We start from the raw sequence: 25,012 nt of genomic DNA, 5'->3' as shown, positions 1-25,012 counted from the left end.
TGCTGTTTCTACAACGACTTAACGTATTGAAAACAAAAACAATATTAGTTGTAAATGTGGGCATGATTGTTTGTAATATTTTATAATTTAAATGGTAATATATCCAGATTTTGCTTCACTGCTATTGTGGATTTCCGCCTTAAATTGCATCTCCTTGATACGATTAGTCTTTAATTGCACAAGAATAAAGTATACGGCCGATTTACGAGTGCTTGACGCCTGCAAAAAATATTTAGAAGTATATAGAAGCGAATACTGCAACAGGATCACCACTAGGAAAATTGCCGGACGTGGAATGTAGGTCAGGTATTATGAATCAGATACAGCATATGAATTGATATTAATTAACCAATATGGTCAGGATATCACGCATCCGGCCCTCGTTCCAAATAACGAACGTCAAAACAGTGACTTCGAAGCAGCGAATGTCTTGTTATTGATGCTTTTGAAAGAGCGAGATAATCAGCGTAGCTACAAGCGAGCAAAATAACGAGTGTCAAGTATCAACGTTATCCCATGTTGCAGAGTTCGTTCTATCGTGTGGTACATATGTAAATCGGTTGTTGCCCACATTTTGGTATACCGACCGCACATTCTAGTCCGTGACGCACCTGGCCTCACAGGCGAAAAGCGTCACTCCCCTTTTCATCAGTTATAATATTAATAAGTTTGAGCAGTGCTTCCCAATCTTTATCGTCTCGCGCACCACTTCAGTCGATATTTGGACCGACCGTGATTCTCCCTAATAGGAAGCAGCCCGAAGACTAAAGAAGGTCGTTTTACACCGCAAACACCACTGTAAATTCTGAAGTGTTGCTCAACCCGGAAAATTGAACACGAAACGTGATCCAAAAATTGAACGCCTAGAAGTGTTGCGAAGTGTTCAAATTAAAACTGTTTACCTAAAAAGTGTTCAGCCTCAAAGTGGCTAGTTGACTAGTCACCGGAACGCAGGGCTCAAAATAAAATCAGATTTTATTGATTCATGAATAGATGACGCTTATAATACCCAACCTGGGTGATGGAATACGTGCAAACATTGAAATTTCCAATAGCTGCTGTGACAGGGTTTCATAAATTCAGATCAGCAGTTGAAACCGTTTCCGGAATAGTCCATGAAATCACGAACATCATAAATGATCAAGAGCAAACTCACTACAAATATCATGCAACTCGTTCAATCATGAAAATGAATGCATAGGGAATTAGGGATAGCGATAACAAAATATCATTTAGTATCTTTAACTTTCGTGAAAATGGCATGGAATCAAATTCATTGGTTACGTCCGTTAACGGAAACATGATCAACACAAATATTTAAAACTTATTTAAAATTGATCAAATTATGGCTTGTAAATTTCTAATTTTATTGTAAATAAACAAACAATGAATGTATCAGTTTCACTACCACTACCACGATAAACAAGTAACAAAGTATTTTTCACTCTTAATGAATTTGGGCCTGCTAACCAGGCATCAAAAATATTCTTGGGCTTGCATTACAAGTATTTATGTCAGGTTAATGCCAATCACTTTTGTTTAAATAACAAAGAAGTCGTTTCTTTGAGTCCATACAAATTTTGCAGATTTACAGAAAAGATTTTGTTGTTATTTACCAGTCTGCTGCAAAATATGAAATCTGGAAGTCATTAGGGCACTGGTTCTTGAACATTTTTGGACATGCCCCGTTATGATAGCAAAAAAATTTCACACACCCCTTATCGTCGTATCATGAAATTAAAAAAAGCAACAAGAACGCTAGAAATCCCAACTGACAGTTGGATGGCAGTAACGGTAATAGTTGTTGATGAGAGAATATTCAAATATTAAATTCTGACCATACACAGAGAGATAAGTAGAAGCTGCCATGTGCGAAAAAGATTTTAGTTGACAGCAGCTTCACGCCCCTTCAAATGCTTTCTCCTGTTTGAAAACCACTCCTTCAGGGTATGACAATCCAATGCATAGTAGCTCAAAACGTCAACAATATTTCTGAATACTCCATTTTCACTGAAGCAGTTTTATATTCTTGGCATCAGCTGCGATCCAGGATCGGTCAATCTCTGATTCGTGGCGTGCCATGGTGTTTGCTTCTTTTCTACTGGTCGACTCCAAGTTGCGCTCCTTGAAAATGTGATTAAATTCCAAAGTTTTGAATATGTCAATGAAAATTCTACATTTTATGCAGAAATAAATATAAATATTTCACACATGCAGGTTACACAAGCGCAGGAAAGGCGCTCGCGTAAATGTGAAATCCTATCACTGAGAAGGACTAAAATTCGCATAACGACTAATAAAAATATCTTGAATTAGGTCTGCCTTTTTTTCAATTCGGCCATTTTGACATTTACATTTACATTCAGACGCACAGGCCACAGTGAGAATGCAGAACTGTAGCTCAGAATGAAATTTATAGCAGAACGTCTATGTACGTCTACGAACGGTCTATGTAAATTTGTATGGTCCACAAAACAGAAAGATTACGATACCTGTTTCAATAAGACATGCGCTTGGGTCTTGGATTGTATTAGCTTGTCTCTCAATTTGGCTTGGATAAGAAGACAGTTGACTTCATCAACCTCGTTTTACTGAAAATGTAATTGAACGCAAACAAGATCCGAAAATAAATATAGTAGAATCGTTATTCCTATGGGTTTGGATTTCCATCACAATAATTGACATACGGTAGGCTTTACATACAACTTCGATTCTAAGATTTTATAGCTGCTTTGAATTGAGACGAGAAAATATACCAGACAAAGGACACATTGATTGTCTTTAGTACAAAAAACTTTGTGACATCTTATCGAAGGTGTTGAATACTTTTCCTTCATTGCAGTAATTGTAATTGTTCTCAATCTTTCAAATCCTTCCTTCCTGATTAAATTCAATTAACGAAATTATTTGGAATTAGCACGACATGGGAAATGATCTCAATTTGATGTTCCAAGTATAGTTCAGTAAGCAGTAGTTTAAATACAAGTTATCCCAGCTCTTTACATTCAAGAACACCTCTGTTCAATGTACACAGATCAAGCCTCTCTTCAGCTCATATCGCATATATAGATAGTTATTGAGAAAATTAGGACAGCAAAAACCAGCACATTACATAATCAATGGTGATATATGAAATGAATAAATAGACTTACATAACCACATGGTTCCATGGGTTCTTGGGGCAAAAAGTATTATCGCAAAAGATGACTGCACCGGCACGAAATCCGTTCAGATGACTCCTCACGTCACTATCAACATTGTCTGTTAGTACAGGCACGGTAGAACCAGGGGGTCTTTTCGAAGAGTCGACACCAGTTGGATGAATTTGAAGATCAATCCAAGACTGTTGAAAATAAAATACTTGTTTCAAAAATTTGCAATACAAGGGAACTATTCAATATTCGGACAGCTTCTTCGAGGTGCAAAACTTCAATATAAAATTGAATAGTATATGCATATTGAAATGAGCCCGAATATTTTCGGCTGAGACTCGTCAGCAACTAGTAGAGAACTCGAAAGAACGTTGTACATCAAAAATCGTATCACAAAATATGACGTCACCAGCATTCAGTATTGCGCAGATATCAGACTGGATACATTTGTATGTGACAAAAGGGTGTCTTTCATAGAACAAATAATTATTGTAATGGAAAGTTGCATGTGACCGTACCACCAATTTTACTCCAGCACGAGTAGCATACTTTCCTGGATTGCTAATCATTTTAGTGGAATTTTATGAGCAAACATTCATAAAAATAACCGAATGCAGCAGAATCAAATTCATGATCTAAGGATATACCAGTTTACTTAAAGGGGCACTGCGCTCTAAAAATGATGTGGTCTCAAATTGAAGGTAAAAACGAACAAAAATGTTTGGCTGCGGCCATTTCCTTCAGAACGCCACCTTAATGGAGCTGCAATTTATTGAAGTTTCTACAAGACCAGCTGCCGCGGCTGCTTAACCCGTTACATGGCACGATGTCTTCATCGTCGCACTTGCTCGACGCAATAAGGCGGTGACGCAGAGAACGAAACTTAGACACATTTCCTTCATAACATCGGCTGACAACTATCTAAAATCCGTTCTCTGAGTGACTGCCTAATCGCGTCGAGCAAGTGCGGCGGTGAAGATATCGTGCCATGTAACGGGTTAAGCAGCCGCGGCAGCTGGTCTTGTAGAAATTTCAATAAATTGCAGCTCCATTACGGTGGCGTTCTGAAGGAAATGGCCGCGGCCAAAAATTTTTGTTCGCTTTTACCTTCAATTTGAGACCACATCAATTTTAGAGCGCAGTGCCCCTTTAAGAAACACCGCGATGCTCACCAGTATTTTAAACAACAAATGCATTTCAAGAAGGTGCCAATTGCAATACATACTACCTGCACCTTAGGGCATTTTTCATATTCTTTCCATCAGCCGCAACCCAGGCTTGATGAGTCCTTGATTTGTGGCGTGCCATGGCGGATATTTTTTTACTGGTCAAATCCAAATGCTTCTCCTAGAAAATACGAAACATTACAAAGGAAAATTGTAAATTTGATGCAGAAGTAAATATAAATATTTCACACAGATAGGTTACAGAAGCGCAGGAGAGGTGCTCAGCCCGCCAGGTTGAGAACCACTGACCTAGCCCAATATAGTTCAGTAAGCAATAGTTAAAGTACAAGTTACACGAGCTCATTACGTTCAACTACATCTCTGTTCAGTGTTCAGTATACACAGTTCAGGGTACACTGTACAGTGTACACAGATGAAGCCTTTTTCAGCTCATATCGAATAGCCCGTAAGCTACTCTGCGAGATAGTTCGTGAGAAAAGTAGGACTGCAAAAACCAGCAAATTACATAATCAATGGTGATATATAAAATGAATAAATAGGCTTACATAATCACATGTATCCATGGGCTCTTGAGACAAAGGACTGTATCACATAAGATGACTGTGCCGGCACAAAACCCGTTACGAACGACTCCTCACGTCACTGTCAACATTGTCTGATAACGCAGGCACGGTAGACCCAGGGGGCTCTTTTCAAAGAGTGGACATCAGTTGAACGAATTTGAGGATCAGTCCAAGACTATTGAAAAGAAATATTTGTTGCCAAAATTCGCAATACAAATGAACTGCTCAGTAGTCACGCAGATATCATACTGGATACAGTTTTTTTTTTCTGCAATAGGTTGTGCGTGACAGAAGGGTGTCTTTCATAGAATAATTAAGTAATGGAATGGAAAGTTGCACATGACGTTACCACCAATTTTACTCTGGCACAGTTAGTATACTTCCTGAATTGTTAACAATTTTTGTGAAATTTTATCAGCAAACATTCATAAAAATCTTTATCACAAAGATAACCGATTGCAACAGAATCAAATTCATTTTCTAAGGATATACCAGTTCAATTACAAAACACCGTGATGCTTACCAGTATTCCATACAGCAAATGCATTTCAAAAAAGGTGCCAAGTTCAATACATACTACCTGCAAAATAGAGTTTAGTTCAGTTACCGTATCACAATAAACTCAGAAAAGTCAAATTTGGGGATTGGGCAAAACAAATACTACCCCTTGTGATCCATGGTTTGTTGAAAAGATTGTTTGTTTGGCTGTGCTATTATTGGGGCGATTTTTTGGACCTAAAAAGGTAAGATTTTGACTAAAGAATTCAAATTCACACATATTTTGATGATGAAAAACTTAATTTTGACCCCATGTACTTAAATTAGGTGTTTCTCACATAGTGTTAGAATTGTATTACCGGAACTTATCTTTATTTCTGGCTGGAGCTGTCTGTTCTTCCGAAGTAATTTGACCTGAAAAAATCTTTTAGCATGAATATTGACAAATTTTTACATGAAAAAGAACTTATTTTATCGAAATCTGGACCCATGAATAATTCAGTATTAGTTACATCTCGTATTATGGTAGAAATACTTAAAAATTTGTTGTAGTACAACGAAAGATACTTTCCTACATTTTCGGGTAGAAAGTGTCTGTCCTAACTAAGTAGCTTGGCAAGAATGAAGAAAGAACGTTCACCAGCTGCAGTTGTTGGCCGGCAACACTGAAGTTGTGCGTACACTGCACTCTCTCTCGAATCTCATTATGACAAAGTTGTCTACATCGCAATATTTCATCACACGGTTTCTAATAGAAGAACCAATGCCCACGCAGTCTTGCTTCAGTTAGGATAGTGCAATAGGCTACGTTGAGTATTTGTTTCATTTGACAGTTTATGATTCACAATGAGCAGACGATGGTCCGTCTACAACGGTAGGACTATAAAGTAGGCTACAAGATGTAAATTGTGAAATGATAAGTTCACCGACAGTGCAATCATCTATGATACAAACGAAATGCAAGTTGCCATCCAAATTTTATTTTGTAAAGATTTTTGACGTAACGGTACAATTTTGACAAAATTTTGACCTATTTTGACATGTCAAAAAAATCGCTTTAGTTAACACCTTACCACTTGGAATAAACAGTACAGTGTAAAATGTGTTGCAGTTGAAAAACAATCAAAACCGTTGCATGACTGTCATGTAGGCATTCAATTGTTGACATTGCAGTACTTGTCCACAATGGACCACAATATCGCCTACATGCATAGTGATATTTCAGTGTGGATAGAGAGAACATCCCTTTATCCATATGTCAAAAAAGTTACTTTTATAGCAGTTTCCCATCAGTACCGTAGTACTGGACCTGCTCGCAGCCTGGTATATTATCAGATTCGAAGCTCGATCATCCAGCAATAATATCAGACGAATCATATACTACAAAACATCTAAAGAACATTCATATGTATAAGGGATATCAGTAGCCTACTAAAACATCTAAAACAAACGACGTTACTGCAATGTCAAAACGAGTTCATTTTATGACTATTCTCACATTACATACATTCAATAACATTTACCGCATTTCCATACCTTACAGTACATGGATGTTATGATCCTTTACGCCATCAGGTAGCAGAAACTGCTTCAATATATCCATTCCGCCAAGTTTTTTCGTGTACCCTACTCTCTGCCTGAAGCCTGACGAACCACTAATTCAAATCCAAACTGAAAACGAGCGCGCTCTACCGTAACGAAGGTGGTGACCCCTCTGCCTCACAGGGAAATATGTATATTTCATTGAAATATTACCCTTAAACTTAGTGTTGGGTCAAGTGAGTAATATTATTTTACATATACCATGATTTAATGTGATCTCCAAACGTACCGATGGTTTATGAATGCAAAATTGATGATAAATTACCAAGTATCAATTTTCTTGAAAATAAGCCGCAGTGGCGAAGTGTTACATGTAAACGGAGAAATACGCAGAAGCGTTGCGACGATAATGGCCCAATGCGTTTATATGCCCAAAAAGTGTGTCTGTACGCAGAAAAAAGTGTTATGAAGTGTTCAATACGACCTTGCGGATTTACAGTGACCTTTTAACTGAAAAATCAGACGGGGAATAAATGAATAGGTAGTTTCAGCAGTGGCAACCTATAGGCTGTACTCAAGCTAAAGGTTTCGATTCACAAGTAATATTACTTTTCTATTTTTGACTCCAGTCAAGTTGAGTCACTTTCAGTTCATCACCGAGTCAAGTCCGAGCCCGAGTCGGGGAGCAGAAGGCCTTGTCTGAGTCATAGCATTGACGATCGAGTCCGAGTCCAAGTCATTGTGATCACTGTTCAGTTTCGAGTTCAAGTCATATTCAAGCCACTTTCTACAACTATGATTAGGTGATATGGAATACCCCACATTCATAATATAGTAAATTTCCTTACTCGTAACAGTTTCAAGTCTTATTTTTCAAGTATTGATACTCATAGATGAAATACCAATAGGGCAGTAACTTTATATTCTTCTTCTTATTATATTCTTGCAGTGAGATACCTGTCATGGCAGTCCTGGTTTTGTGTAGTGAGTATCATTTCAAGTTGAAAAATTGACACATTGCTTGAATATTCTCATGATTCTTATCATGCAACTAAAGTCAACCACTGTTCCGAAGTGTCAAAACATATAGCGACCACCAGAAAGTGTCAAATTGTTGGTTTTCGAATCACCGTCCGCGACGGCTCTGTGACAAACTAATTACCGAAATATTACCTTGTGAGTGATCGGTATGTCTGAAGCATTACCCTGTGGGCGGTCGTATGATTTCAAAATTATTTCACACCTTTTTGAATAAGAGTTAACTTCGCAAAGGATTAGGATTGGATCAGAAATAAGTGAGAACTTGTCGGTATTCGAATCACCGTCTGCGACGTTTCTGTTATTCGTTACTTATTAGATCTTACCAGCGAAATCAAGTTCTGTGACAAACTGATTACTAAAATTTCACTGCGTGAGCGATCGGGATGCCTGTAACACCAAGTCACGAAAGATGGCTACGTCCGAGACATTATGATGTCAGCGATCGCGGGGTTTGTAATATATTTCACACCTATTTGAAGTGTTAGTTTGTGAGAGTGGTTATTGTTGATATTAGAATCGCCATCTATGCCGGCTCTGTGGCAAACTAATTACCAAGCGACTGATTCCTAGACTTAGCAAACTATTTCACACCTTTTTGCTGAAAGTACGAGACACCGTCGCAGCCTATACCTGAAAGTACGAATCGTCACCGCGCCCATAAGAATAACGATATATCATTGTCGCACTCACCGTGAACGTTAGAATTAACTCGAATCGGTCATATATAATAATTTGGGATATACACATTAACTAAGAACCAATCACGTGACTATTTATCATGCTTGATACATCGTCAACACCATGCCGCCGCAGCCTATACCCACAACGTTAGCCAAGTCATCAACTGTCTATACCCAGGCCGTGTTATTTTTGGCATATGCCAAAACTGCCAAAAATAACTTATTTTTGGCATTTTTCGATTTTTATTTTTGGCAGTTTTGGCATCGCCTTCTAAATAGATAGTTTTAGCCTCGAATTAGTCACAAAAACGCTTTATTTGGGCTAGTTTGTCAAAAGACACCACAAAATGTGCAGCATCCACGTATAATCAGTGCCAACAAACAATAATAAGAAGAAAAAACCTAACGATTTCATAGGTTATTAATACCAAACGAAACCACAAAATGTGCAGTATCCATCGGAATCGGTGCCAATAAGCAAAAAAAGAAAGAAAAGTCTAACAAACACGCTCAACAGCTGATTGTTACAGAGCTTCAAAATCTTTGAAGGGCCGAACCGGCTTCCATTCATCATGAAAAGAGATCACTTCGCCAGTGCCATCGAACTCATCGCGGAAAGAATTTTCTTCCCGATCCTTTTCCAGGAGTTTCCTGTGTTGTCTCTCAACACATTCTATTTAGTAGCCCGACTATCATTTCTCCTTCAGTCTACCGATATATTTTCGGAGGACTTTTGTCACTTCAAGTGGCTTTAATATTACCAACTCGCATGGAAAAGTCCTGGGAAGGTTAGCTTGTTTAAAAACATTGACGCAACAAGACTGTCTGGCAAAACGAGACTATCCAGCTCAGAAATAGCCAGACAGTTTGTTGCGTCACAATGTTCAACTCGATCACAATGCACAAATCGTGGTTGATTTGGGGGGTTCCAGTTCCATGAGCAGAATATAATTTATATTTCAATAATCAGTACTGCGGCAGCTTCTCATTGATACCAGTTTTATCAAATTTAGCGCTCAACAAGCCGGTCAAAAATGGTCGTAAAATTGCCTTTGGACAAATGGAAAGTATGACGTAAACCAAATGCAGTCAGCCGTTCAATTTCACTGTGCTTTCACCCCTAATGGATGGGCTGGACCCAGATTAAGAAACCTGCCTTTCACAAACGCTCTTCTCGCTTGTAACGCAGTCCTGTTAACACAACACCATGAAAGAAATACACTATTTGGCAGGCTGTGTTATTTTTGGCATATGCCAAAAATTGCTTATTTTTGGCATTTTCAAATTTTTATTTTTGGCAGTTTTGGCATCTGGCACCTGAAATGCCAAAAATAACACGGCCTGTCTATACCTGAAGGGTCACCATGTCGCCGCGCCTATACCTGAAAGGTAACCATGCCACCACAAGTTTTCACGACACCATGCCGCCGCAGCCTATACCCGAAAAGGTAACCATGTCACCCCACCCATAAGACACAACGGCACCATGCGACCGAGAGGGGGGGGTCAAAAGGGTCACCATGCCACCACGAGTTTCACGGCACCATGCCGCCGCACCCATAAGAGCCCCAGGCAAATCACGACCGATCTATACTACTACTCACTTCACTACTATAAACAAATCATCGGTTCAGATTCGAGTACTCCAATCATTGGCCCGTATTCAAAGAGACGCCTCGAACTCAAACTCAAGGCTTGCTCGACGGAGTAAAGGCGGAGTTCAACTCCATTGGAGTAGCTCCTTGGTATTCAAAGACATTTTCTAGCTTTGCTCAGTTTCGAGTCTTACTCGACACGTCTGGCATCGTTCGCAACTGTGCGCTGTGCGCTCGCTCGGTATGAACTGTTACGATCAGAGATAGGTATACGGTACGCGTTTCATTCCTTTCAGATAAAATAGCTATTGACATAGATATGTTAGAATAATACATGCAAGTGAATGGAAACAGGCTGCAGCAAGTACGGAAGTACCTTACAGATTTTGATAATCCCGTGGAATACATCACTGAGGAACTGTGTTCTGATCGCTATAGGCTTACGAAAGCCTGTGTTAGTGGATTATGGAGATCCTACATAACCTTACCAGCCCATCCAACAAAGGCCTGCCCCTGCCCCCGTTGTTGAAGTTCCTTGTTGTTTTGCGCTTTTACGCCACAGGAAGCTTTCAAGTTGTTGCTGGGGAACTGGAAGATGTCTCCAAGCTCACCGTTGGTTGGTGGATTGGTGAAGCTGGACAGTATGGCCATAGCTCATAAAAGCTCAGCTTCAACATACATCAAATTCCCACAAGTTGAAGTCGCAGCCAATGAGGCCACACGATTTTACGACAAACAGCTGCTGAACAAGGCTCTAATATCCTCCAGAATAACTATAGAGAGGACTTTTGGAGTGTGGAAGAGCGTGTTCCCCTGCTTATCACTGGGTCTACGGGCGACACATCCATGACTGTGATTGATGTTAACAGCAGTTTTATACAACTATGCAAGAAAGCACAGGTAATATATTTCTTGATTTTTTTAATATCAAGCGCTCAACTCCCTTCAAATTTAGGTGCATCATCAACAATGAAACTGATTTCCCTGTCATCCCATAAGAAGTTATAGAGGCACCGAGAGATGTACGAGGCTCCCTGAGAGGCCTAGCTCGGAGAAGACGGATCGTAGAAACCCACTTTACGAATGAAATTCAATTTGTTATCAGAAATAAAGAAACTGCGGTATCACTTGTATGGAACCAAACGAAATGGTACAGTGTAGAAAGAAAAGAAGTGGAACAGTAACTATCAATAATCCACGGTTACATAGGCACAGCGAAAAAAGCATAAATATCACGGTGCGGTGTTGCAAGTCAAGGCTTATGCAAATAAACGGGCATAGCAAAAGGAACGTATTGATGTCACGGTGCTGTAATTAGAGGCATAGTAACTATCAATAATGCACAGTTAAAAGGGTATGGCACAAGGAAAGCATTCATGTCACATTGCTGCAAGTACAAGCATAGTAACTATCAATACTCCACAGTTAAATGGGTATGGCACAAGGGGAGCATTCATGTCACATTGCTGCAAGTACAAGCATAGTAACTATCAATAATCCACAGTTAAATGGGTATGGCACAAGGAAAGCATTCATGTCACATTGCTGCAAGTACAAGCATAGTAACTATCAATAATCCACAGTCAAATGGGTATGGCACAAGGAAAGCATTCATGTCACATTGCTGCAAGTACAAGCATAGTAACTATCAATAATCCACAGTTAAATGGGTATGGCACAAGGAAAGCATTAATGTCACATTGCTGCAAGTACAAGCATAGTAACTATCAATAATCCACAGTCAAATGGGTATGGCACAAGGAAAGCATTCATGTCACATTGCTGCAAGTACAAGCATAGTAACTATCAATAATCCACAGTTAAATGGGTATGGCACAAGGGGAGCATTCATGTCACATTGCTGCAAGTACAAGCATAGCAACTATCAATAATCCACAGTTAAATGGGTATGGCACAAGGGGAGCATTCATGTCACATTGCTGCAAGTACACGCATAGTAACCATCAATAATCCACAGTTAAATGGGTATGGCAGAAGGAAAGCATTCATGTCACATTGCTGCAAGTACAAGCATAGTAACATCAATAATGCGCAGGTAAATGGCACAAAAAATATTTGCATCACGGTGCTGCAAGCAGAAGCAATGAATCTTAAATTGAAAGCTTTTATAAAGTAGGTAGACCAGTTTCTAGTGGGACTGGTGAAGGCAAGCCTTCAAGCTTTTGCCTTGCATCTGCTATCAACAGCTGCTTGGTCACAAGTACCGACTGCAGATCAGCAACGGACTGCTGCTTCTCTACTAAGAGCCTTTGCTGTTGCAAGCAGTCAATTTCCAATTTAATCTTTTCCACTTTCAACTCATGCTCCAAGAACATGGCATCCGATATGAAGTTGTTAACTTCAGCTCTTTTTGGTTTCTTTCTTGGCATCTCTGTCTTTTCCGTTTCTTTTACCACCGGCCTTGAAGCAGGAGTTGCAGTCGTGAAACTTACATCTGAAATTGGGATATATGATATAGAAAGCACTCATTGCATAGCAAATGCGTATAAATTCTAAATAACTTATATATGCTTATAAAGCTTTGCTCCGAATTTTAGTCATGTATCTGTATATATTTACACAGATTTTAGTTAACGTTCATTAATAATAAACAATATCGATGTCAACATCACATCGTGGATATGCCCCAGACCCTGATAACCATTGACTGGCTATGGTCCTCATGACTATCAATCAATGCGCAGTGCTAATTCTGGTCAGTGTTAGCTTTCGGGTTTGCGAATATAAGGTTTTACAGTTATTATACGTCGGAGCGATTTTGGAGGTATGGCACAAATTTGGTATGTACAGGAATCGCAGCTAAGCGGTAACCCAACACGCAGCAAAACCTACATAACCAGAGACAGCGATGCTCAAATATCAACAGCGAATACCGTTGACTACTAATAGCGGGGATAACTGCTTGATATGGTGCTTTTATCAATCAAGTGTCCATTATTATGGAATACCGTACCTGAAGATGTCGATGCTACGGAAACGTCCACAAACACCACTTGGTCAGAATCAAAATCGTTCTGGAGTGGCTCGAATTGTTCCGGTATCATGCTATGGATCATCTGTGACATCTCTGGTACTGCCTTGGTTGGAGGACCTCCGCCAGTTGCAGCCAGGTGGGAACGTTCCTCTGTTATCTCTTCTTTCGATCTGTTGAAATGCATACGCTACGCATTAGAACTGGCCTCGGCATATTCCTAGAATTTCATCAAAAATCTTACCTCGCCTTCATGTTATTCCAACATTTTTTAAGCTGCTTGGATGATACATTTTGAGCATCCGGGAAGGAATTGTATTGAACGGCAAGATCTTCCCATGCAGCATTTTTCCTTTGGATAGAATTTCCATCATTTCTTTTATCCTCAAGTACATCCAGCTTTGCACTTACAAAAGTCATAAGACGGCTCTTGTCAGCCTAACTAAACCTTAATTTGACATATCTGTAACTGGAAAAATGTTTCTGTTGCAATCCAACATTATAGTTTGCTTTCCTAAACATTATCATGTGGCAGACATATCGAGAAAACTGCGAAAAAGCATGGCTTGTATGAATACTACCATATCACTGCCATACTTCACAACTACCATTTCATTGATATACAGTACACTATTATACAGCTTATTAAAGCCCGATATTACATGAAAATGATCGAACTCTGTGGACTTTACAATGTACTATACCGGTATAGTTTACCATTAAGATCATAAATACGATTAATATATGTGCACAGCCCATCATCCCGCAGCATACTATCAGAAAAGTCAGTGCAAAGCGTTCGAGTAAAGCCTCGAGACAGCCCCCGGCTTGACTCGGAAAACGCGCACTCGACTGCCAAATTCTCAGCTCGCCAGCTACCGCGCATCGTCTCTGAATACCAAACAGCTCGAAGTCGAGCTCCACAGACCGCGAAGTCCGACTCCAGCCGTGCTCAAACTCATTATTGAGTTGCGCTCTCTGAATACCGATTGTTACGCAATTTTGACGCAAAGTGAGTTTGAGCACTGAGTGAGGTTTCTTGAATACGGGCCATTGTGTCCAGACCTAAACACGACAATGTTGGAAGCTCGCCTGGCAACACGAAGTTGACCATTATCAATGACGTTGTTACTCAACGTGAACGCGCGATCCGAACCTTCGCAATATTCATATTTCCCATGAGAATGAACCGAGAGTTCAGACTTTAAATCTCGTTACAAACAACATTACCACACCACAGATAGCCTACTGTATACCGCTTAATTGCAAAATTGTAAAACTTGCCGCTTTCACATCATCATCATCACCATCATCATCATTGGTTAATTAGCAATTTCATCAGTTCAATATACCACAGAAATGAGGTACAATGAAAATATAGGAAGGTGTATAGAAGCGACTTGGAGTAGTCTATGGAATCAGACACCAACAACACGGGTTACGTTAAGCATGGGACGAATTACCAGACTGTTCATTGTACAAATAGGCCACATTCTTCGAAGTTAAGTTTCACTACATAATATTTGCACCTTGTTTTCATATATCAATGGATGAAATCCGGTGGGAGAACCGTAAATAACACGGTATCTCCATATTCATTCGTCGAAAGTAACAACAGATGCAAGCAATTCGGCAGCTCAACTCGCGAGAGAGCGCTATCAAGCAGATCAGATACAAATATTAGCAGCGGTTGAAAATGTTTGTCTCGTGCTCAGCTGTGACGAAAGCATATTACCGTAGAAGTGCGATGTGTTCACACCATGATATTCATCACGATACGAATTGTGTAAAATCAAAAAACGTTTATTACAAAGGTATAAGCGTAGCCAGAATGAACATTGGGTGATGACACTTTTCAGTACGGTTGAATTTACTGGTGATGAAAATCGGAGTTCACTTCTTTGTTGAAATGCTCCAATGTTTGATTCCCAGCACTAAAACTAACCCTGTCGGCCTAGAGACACTTATTGTTTCTTACTCAGCAGAAGTGTTATTGCTCAATGCATATAAATGTAATTTAGAAGGCATATGTATTTGAATTTACGGCCACTAATTAAATGTTGTATTAACTTGTCGATATTTGTCACAATGGCGATAGGTTGGCGTTGAATTGTTTTCTTTAGTCCGGCTTCGTGCACGCCAAGTTGCTTCTCTGTCACCCTGGGCAACTTAACTCTGGACTGACGGTTGGTAAACCATAAACACACTGTACTCACATGTGGCGTGACGAGATAGCGTAGTGGTATGGTCCACAGCTGCAACACCAATAGGTTACTGAGGTCGACACCAGAATCCCTTACCAACTGCTACAGGTTTATCTAGGCTCCTCCTGGTATTTTGATCTGCGTAAGCGGTGTCTGATAAAGCCTAGAAGTGGATAGTGCGGCTGTCAGTTGAAAACTACGAAATCACGAGAAAGAATATCGGCCTGGTGTTAATAACCATGGAGTCGGAAAACCCCACTGATGCCACCAGTAACGTAGGAGCTTATGATGCCGCCCCTGGCTTTCGTTGAAATTGAAAAGGCTGCCCTAGGTAGACTGCAGCAAATGTTTAAATAGTTTCACGTTCAAGCAATTACAAATAATGTGCCGCGTCTCAGAATTTATATATTGCTTGTGGAAGAAGCCTCGCTGTCTCAACGTTAAGGCCCCAAAAAAATGTAGAACAAACGTATTAGGCAAATGAAGGATCAAAATTGAACCTTTCGAGCTTTCGCCGAAGCAAAATAAGCATTAGCATCTTCAAAATCGTGTTTTGTCACGTGACAGTCTCTTTCTATAGAAAGAATCGATAAAGCTTATAGCTGATCATCATTCACGGTAGAACGTAAATGCTTTATCATTCTGATAAACTCCTCTCACAGCTCGCAATTGAAACATCAATGGTAAGACAAAATTTCAGGCACAACCATTAATGGCCATAGCCCCGTGCTGTGTGCAGTGTGCAGCCTCCTGTTGCTTCATCCTTGAAGCCTGCCGCCACTGGCACAGAGCCAGAGCGGCTAAGTGGCTACTACGTCACTGGATACCACAAAGAACAACCCAGTACTCATACGCGATTTGCCTCAAATAGGTATGTCTGTTATTGTCCAGCTGTACAAGTCTTCCGTTCATTGTCACCTACAAATCTTTTCGTGCTATACCGCATCGCGAGAAAACTGGCACTGATCCCTTAGGATCTTAGGCAGTGTTACCTGGAACACCAGAACTTTCCTTTGTCAGTATCAAGTGCGCACTGGAGGCCAGGACACTCAATCAACTCATACATATGATTTCTGATGATACGTCAGACCTGGCTCACATTGGTTGTAGGCAATTAGGCTCGACCAGTATTCGAATTGTGACCGTTCTGGTTGTACGTAATGTGCAGTGACAAAGTAGGGGATCTCGGAAACGAAACGGAAATGAAAACGCCGATCTTGGAAACGAAATGGAAACGCCTTTATTCTTAAAGGCCAATTTTATCTGCAATATATGGAAGTTCAGTTGCAATGTCGCAACTAATGGGTATCAAACTGCTGCGTTTCAACCGAACAATACGATGCCACTTTCCAAGGTGAGGCATCCCATTTCTGAACTGGAATCTGAAAGGGAACAACGTCACACTGATTAGCAATAAATATTCATCGTAGTGTTTTCGATTTGTGCGAAAATCCTATTTCAATGGTTGTATCCGTTTAACATGTTGATGCACAGTTCATTTCGTGCACCAGTCGTCTATAATAATGTGCTTGATGGTTATCGTGGTAGAGTTATCTTTAATGATCAGCGAAAATCTACGGTTCCACGAAGGCTAAAAGATTAGCGTAAGTACTTCCCAGGTCAGTAACAGTTATGTATCACATATATACGGGATATATATATAGCGACATAAAGGGCTGTGGAGTCGGAATCGATGGAGTCGGAGTTTGGCTAATTTTCGCTTGTTTGAGTCGGAGTCGGAGTCGTGAAATCTATAATGGCTCGAGTCGGAGTCGTGGGAAAAATACCGACTGGGAGTCGGATTCGGAGTTTGTTAAAATGACCCTGACTTCGACTCAGACTTCGACTCCAACTTCTCTATCATAAAAACAATTGCTTTCAAAGGATTTTCAATAGAATTTTTATGTACCACCAATCACCTTTATAATAACCATAGAGATCAGGTGTGGCCAACCCGTGAGTAGTATAGTCGATCGCTCTGGGGGTGGCAGGGGTTCTTATGGCGGGGTGGCGATTCGCCTGGAAACCCGGGGTGGCGAATCGCCTCTTATCTCTTATGGCGGGGCCGCGATTCGCCATGTGTTCTTATGGGTGCGGTCGTGATTCGCCTTTTCGGGTAAAGGCCGCGGTCGTGATTCGTCGTGAAAACTCGTGGTCGTGACTCGCCTTTTTTGCTATAGGCGGTGGCGGCGATTCGCCCGTCGCACTTTCAGACATCTCTCGCGTGGTGTTGAATATGTACGAGTCACCAACAATAACCGCGCGGACGGAAACGTGGCTTGTTGTGAGGATTAAGCAGTGCGACCTATATTTCGAATGACCTGCGCGCTGAATTGTTTCCGTGCAGTTGTGTGCTACTATCGATTATTACACTAGACCGGTCAGTGTGAAATAGTTTGATCGTAAATTATGATATATGATGTCGTAGTTTAGTCGTGTCAAATGACCGATCGTGTTCTCTTTTCTCGCTATTGATTGCTACCTGAATAATACTTTCGGCTTATTCACACCGCTGTTTCGCGCCTACAGAATAGTCTGCTGTTCACAGTCACAACTTCATCGCGATAGCACAATTTTCACACCTCGATCAGTAGAACAACACCGCACTAACCCAGTTGTCGAATCACATAGGTCATACATTTTACGCGAAATGAAATATTGTATTGTGGTATACAAATATGCAAACTATTCTTTCAATTCGACAAGTCTAGTTGACGAATCGATTTTCAAGCTACCGACACAGTTTTTAACACGAGTGAGTTGATATTTCTTCCCGGGTACGAGCGAGGCTTTGTTCCATTGATCCAAAACCACCTCACCAGTATCATCCTTCAATGTAAAACTGTGTAATTTCAACTCCTTTCCGGCACCAGAATTGACCATCTTCTCCTCTCGAGAAACACAAGTAGCGGCGATCGAGACGTATTCATCTTTATTTCCGTATACCGATTCACAGGTCAATAATGGGTATTCTTCAGTCGTATGTCTCGATTTTCCATGTATGGTTACTGACGAAGCCCGTCCCAGTAATACAGCAGGTTTTCCAGTAAATTTGTCAATTTGGATCCAACCGGATTTGACCATGAGTTTTTTTCGTCTGGAGAATGCTTTCTCAACGACCCCGAACAATTCACGATTGAAACACGTGAAAGATATCTCTTCGTTATTACCGTCGATGAATATACCTTTGATATATTGACTAACGCTACCTCTTTTGGGTGATGAGACGAATTTGACGCCGACGTGAAAATTTGAAGCGGCTCCGACTTGCATACTGCTGACGCTGTTCGATGTCATATCGTTTGGTAAAGTGAGAGTCATCAACAAGGTTTGAAACCTTACAACTCGATCAGTGATTTTTTATTCAACTGTGAAATAAGTTAATATTCTGTAAGACACAACAATTATTGCTCGGGTAATGTGACATTGAGATTAACAAATTGTATATTGAGTATACGAGATTTGAATGTTTGACTAGTGATAGACTGAAAAATATCTCGCAAGAGAATCCATGTGTTATAATGCAGGCTATCGTTATACAAACAAATTCAATACGGAATACCTATTAACCAATTGGTCCACAACCCGAGATTCGAGTGTTCGATCAGTGCGCCATAAAAATTATTTTCATGCATACCAACTCTTGCGCTGTGGTGAAGGGTGTTATGATATGAGTAAAGTTTTAATAAACACCAATATCAGCACCCTGATTGAGAAAAAACTTGATTCGTATGTATGAAAAGTGTTTGATTGGGAATTTATCTATTTCTCACAATCCCGCCACTGTTTTGAGGACTGGTGTTATATGATTATTAAATAATATTTCACAAACTCAAGCCGCTGTTTTGAGGACTGGTGTTATCTGATTATTAAATAATATTTCACAAACTCAACCCTAATCGTAAGACTTGAGAGAAATCACGTATTCGCTTGATGATAACACGCATGCGACAAAAAACATCACCGCGATTTTGTAAACTGATCATACTAATCAGGGTATTTACCATCACGCCTCTAGAATAGGATTGACTACTAAAGGTAAATTAAGATAATCCAAAATGAAATATCTCAACTTTGACTTTGACTCTGAATTGAAATAGATTGACAAGCATAACTACCAACTTTCACCCACTCACATTTCGAAATTATACGCACATTGATTTGAAACAAGTAATGTAACATTACAACTCTACTCCCGATCCAGCTTTCCGTATGTCAAAGAGACATTTCAACATCTTACCATACTCAAAAGAATTATTCATAACATTAACAAGTGTTTAAAACCTAGTTTTCACTTACTTGACTATATCACTACAACTCGCAAACTTGAATTAATTCATCCTGGTGGTATTCGTATGACCGATAATTTTTATCCAACTGTAAAAGTCGTTACTAATCTATAACACAAAGTAATCACTACTCGGTGCATACGACGAGATTTGAATACTCGGTCTATGATAGCAATTCGCACAAGTGAATCCAAGACATCGGGCTGTGAGAAATCTTCACGATGTTGTTATTGCCACATTGACCTACTGCCTTATCCAACGTACTCAAAGTAAAGTAGACACGATTTCAGTCATATACACAATCATTACAACTGTAAACTATACTAATCAATCTCGGTCGTATTCACATATCACAGACCTGTTTTTTTTTTTTATTCCTTCAGTAAAATGTAGTCGTATTAACCTGATGATAACGTGCACACACAAGAAACATCACCGCGATTTTATAATTGATCACCCGACTTAGAGTACCAAAAAAAATTACCGGGATTTTTATAAACTAGCCATATTACTCAATACATCTATCAATATCAGAACGCAAGGTCCAATACCAAAAGAAAAGTACTTTTTTAGTTTAATAAAAATCAAATCATTCGTCTTCATCTTGTGAATTGTCACACACCCAACTAATATCATACCAAATAGTTATTTACAATAACCAAGACACAGGAAATTTGTTTTGGACGTTTCGATTTTTTTACTAGAGGTACTCATCACTTCGCTTAATACGATCTTGATTTAAACACCATCGAACCTTTGGTGTCTATCGTTTTGCTGGATACGAATTATGTTAGTCTAACAATAAACAATTTTCACTATCTTGGGTTATGAACTCAGTGTGTTAGCGGTCATTCAATATTTTGTAGTGTCAACTAGTTACTTTGTAGGATACGAATGATCATCCCCACAACTCTTACAAAAGTACGAAAGATATTTACATCACACAAAGTAATCAACTTTACTTGATATTCTCACATTACGAAACTAAAGAATGGTCAGTTTGACTCTACAAACTGTTTCGTTACCTCAAGAACTTTATTGTCTGAATGGTTGTTCATGTGTCTCAAGAACCAAATAGTTCAACACAGAACTAGTACTAACAGAAACATCAGAGTTGTTTACACAAAAGTTTGTATGTGTGCAGTATGCGAATACCACGTGTAAGTCCAGCACAATTGCAGTATCCATCCGAGTTTAGTTAACACAAATTTATTACAACGGAGCCACGTAAACTTTCGTGAAAGAAAAGCATACTCACTTCTCGAGATTCTGTCAATGTCATAGCAATAAACCAGCTACTCCAACAACAGAGTACATACGTTTTCTAGTAACGACTCTCGAATCTTACACACAGATCAATCTACTTTGCTAACGAAAAGCGCTGAGTCATCACATGATTATCCTCACAACAACCAGTACATGGAGCTGTATTAAAATGTTCCTATCCCTCTGCACACCAGTGACGAATTGTTTTGTGAATCGAGTTGTTGTTCCGCGTCAAGTCTCCATGTTGAAGCGTACAATAAACAGCGCAATCCAATTAAAACCATGAATCTATTTTCATTTCCTCACAAACTGTCACATACAGAAAAATAAATTTAATTCCACCAAAAACATACTTGTAACCAATCGCTTTCATTAAACACACAACACCATAAAAGTATTTACTTTCTACAACATATACATTCCGATGTAGTCAAGAAATATTTTTATTAATCAAAATCATCGACTTCTGTTTACGGTGTTGGTGTGTGCATTTCATACATGTGGGGCCCGTATTAAAATGGACACGACACGACTGAATGTAAGGAGATAGAAGTCTATCGCATAGATTTACATGTGGTCTTCGCTACGGTTTCAAAAACGAATCATCTCTTTTGCATTGATCGAGACCGAACAAGTTAGTTACATGTATTCGCGGTCATGATTGTGTTTGTCATACGCGAATGATAGGGTTACTGTCAAATCTACATACAACAACCTTCTGACACTCATAATAGTGTTTCCATTCTCTCCCTTCTTAATTGTAGATTCACGAAAAGTATATTGTACAACTGGACAACTACGTTTAACAAGACCAACGACACTGAACACACACCTCTTACCCTAGTAGCAATATCATTTTCACTTGGTGATCTATCCTTTCCTAGAGTAACAAACCCTTGTCGTTTACAAATCTATTTTTTTCCTACAGCAAAAAACTATTTTCACTTGGAAAAATACTTTTACCTAGAGTAACTAATCATTTTCTTTTGGAAATATATTTTCTCCCTGGGTAACAAACCCTTTTCGTTTGAAAAAATATCATTTACCTGAGTACCAATACCGTTTTCACTCGGAAATCTATTTTTTCCCTGGGTAACAAACCTTTTTCACTTGGAAATATATTTTTTCCCTGGGTAACAAACCTTTTTCACTTGGAAATATATTTTTTCCCTGAGCAACAAACCTTTTTCACTTGGAAATATATTTTTCCCCTCGGCAACAAACCATTTTCACTGAGCAACAAACCATTTTCACTTGGCGGGTCGTCGTTTACCTAACTAAAATACCATTGTCCTTTGGAGATTTATCGTTTACCCAGTGTAACAAACCCCTTTTCACTTGGAAATCTATTTTTGCCCTGGATAACAAACCCCTTTTCACTTGGAAATCTATTTTTTCCCAGAGTAAGAAACCTTTTTCACTTGGAATTCTATTTTTACCCTGGATAACACACCTTTTTCACTTGGAAATATACTTTTTCTCTGGGTAACAAACCTTTTTCACTTGGAAATATATTTTTTCCCTGAGCAACAAACCATTTCACTCGGCGGGTCGTCGTTTACCTGAGTAAAAATATCATTTTCCTTTGGAGATCTGGCGTTTACCCATTGTAACAATACATTTCACTTGGAAATCTGTCGTTTACCTGAGTACCAATACCGTTTTCACTTGGAAATCTATCTCTTCCCTGGGTAACAATACCATTTTCGTTTTGAAAACTGACAACCACACCGGTCAATTTGATATTTTTTGTATATTGTTACAACAGCCAGCGACAAAATATACACCAACAACGACTCCGATACATTTGTCTAATCAAATATTCACTTGCTCTGATGCATCCCATCAAAATCATTGGTTACTCACATACAATAACAATGTGCTGTTGTACATCGACATGTATGTTTTCGGAATTGGTGAATAAAGGGGTTTCCGATATGTCCGTGATGTCCGGGTTCGTGCTTTGGATTTTCCAGAGTCAAAATGTCTGAATAAAACACCTCCTCGACTTTGGTAACTGGTTGATACACGGATAATGGTGTTCGGAAAACGGATGAATTTATGTTCCCCATCGCGCTGACAACATCGGGTTACTTGTGAGTTTCCTCGGGTCTGTTTACTATATTGTGTCTTTACTGGTCAATACATGTCGCTCCAGTCAGCTGAAACCGGATCACTAATATGAGAAAGTGTGGGGCCGGATCCGGATATTCACTCATGACCCAACGACCGATATTCAAGTAAACATGTTACAGACCGTGTTTTGTCTCCATGAAAAATACCTATGCATACACCATCACATCAAGTACGTCACGATTGTTCACAAGTATTTGCGTAAACGAGGTGTATATACAATGTGTCGATGCACAAACATCATGGGACACAAATTCACGTTCTCAAGTCTCATCATGCGACGACTCTGTACATTCAATGTGGGCATAGATGACACACGACATGATACAATGGATAGTGCATTATGCATACCGATATATTCTCAGTCAAATATGCGAACCATACACAACCATATACCCTGATTTTCGCTGAATATCCACAACACCAACAAATCTGTAGATTTCTTTTCCCTTGACCTCGACGATAGAGTTGTCAGCCCAATGTACCAATCGAGTGTATGGTTCATCAGGTTTAAAATCCAAATCAAATGTCACCAAGGTATCGTTTTTCATTTTCAATATTTCCACCGCTGCATCTTGTCTGTGTCGTAAAACCACGGTGTGGGGCCAGAGGAATCTATGGAACGTTACGCGTAGTCCCATAATTACTCGTGGATATAGTCAGGTAACGACAACGTTTTCTCAGTGGTCTGCGTGGGTACACCGTTTCAATACGCAGCTGGATCAACTAGACCAAAAGTTTCCAACCGCGGTTTATGTTGACCTGTAGAATTACGAGACAGCACCCTCTTGTGGCGTGATTAACACGAAATCAGTCTTCGACCCGCAGAGATTCACCTTGGATTACATTATCAAATCGTAATCGAACTCGAGATTCACACACACACAGAGTCCATGTTTACGATTTCAATGCGGAGTCACTGCTCACGATGTTTAGCTGGAGTCGTTGTGTGGGAGTAGCGACATCTAACATATTCATCGCGTGAAAGATTGATAACGATGGTGATCGCCAAATACATTATGTCGGGTGAAACACTGCGGTCTCGGCGAAAAAGTTAGCAGGTTATGACCAACAATGCGCAGGGATTGAGCGAGTTACGCAACACGATTATGTCGAGTCTTGATCACGATGCAAGTCTACCTGAGAATCCGAACAATCTTGCAAAATCAAGGTGTGAACCCGTGAAAGGGTTATACTTGTGTGAGATTGATATTTCACAAGTTGGGTGGAGGTTGGTTCATACTAAGACCATGTTACGTCCAAATATGGCTGCTTGCCTGTCCCCAAGTCATCTATGCCCACATTGAATGTACAGAGTCGTCGCATGATGAGACTTGAGAACGTGAATTTGTGTCCCATGATGTTTGTGCATCGACACATTGTATATACACCTCGTTTACGCAAATACTTGTGAACAATCGTGACGTACTTGATGTGATGGTGTATGCATAGGTATTTTTCATGGAGACAAAACACGGTCTGTAACATGTTTACTTGAATATCGGTCGTTGGGTCATGAGTGAATATCCGGATCCGGCCCCACACTTTCTCATATTAGTGATCCGGTTTCAGCTGACTGGAGCGACATGTATTGACCAGTAAAGACACAATATAGTAAACAGACCCGAGGAAACTCACAAGTAACCCGATGTTGTCAGCGCGATGGGGAACATAAATTCATCCGTTTTCCGAACACCATTATCCGTGTATCAACCAGTTACCAAAGTCGAGGAGGTGTTTTATTCAGACATTTTGACTCTGGAAAATCCAAAGCACGAACCCGGACATCACGGACATATCGGAAACCCCTTTATTCACCAATTCCGAAAACATACATGTCGATGTACAACAGCACATTGTTATTGTATGT

The 25,012-nt window shown here is 39.8% G+C and overlaps 2 protein-coding genes and 1 long non-coding RNA gene across 3 annotated transcripts in view; 1 reads left to right on the top strand and 2 right to left on the bottom strand.

The window, feature by feature from the left end:
• LOC145435479 (uncharacterized) overlaps positions 1–25,012 on the top strand; it is a 286,197-nt gene that overhangs the window by 224,449 nt on the left and 36,736 nt on the right. The gene's annotated exons all lie outside the window — the stretch shown is intronic.
• On the bottom strand, positions 5,724–7,052 carry LOC145435558 (uncharacterized). The gene is made up of 2 exons (XR_013913887.1): positions 6,937–7,052; positions 5,724–5,814 (listed from the first exon to the last, which is right to left on the bottom strand). It is a non-coding gene; the product is annotated as an uncharacterized LOC145435558 (long non-coding RNA).
• Positions 11,425–13,674, bottom strand: LOC145435557 (uncharacterized). The gene is made up of 2 exons (XM_080312827.1): positions 13,233–13,674; positions 11,425–12,713 (listed from the first exon to the last, which is right to left on the bottom strand). The coding sequence occupies exons 1-2, from the start codon at positions 13,435–13,437 to the stop codon at positions 12,385–12,387; spliced, it is 534 nt and encodes a 177-aa protein (XP_080168953.1). The 5' UTR covers positions 13,438–13,674; the 3' UTR covers positions 11,425–12,384.

The sequence above is a fragment of the Botryllus schlosseri genome, chromosome 3 (genome assembly GCF_051294905.1).
Source record: "Botryllus schlosseri isolate E-star chromosome 3, Bs_hap1, whole genome shotgun sequence".
In the NCBI taxonomy this organism is placed as follows: Eukaryota; Metazoa; Chordata; class Ascidiacea; order Stolidobranchia; family Styelidae; genus Botryllus; species Botryllus schlosseri.
Note: the sequence above shows the minus strand (reverse complement) of the source record. Positions and strands in the feature narration are given on the sequence as shown.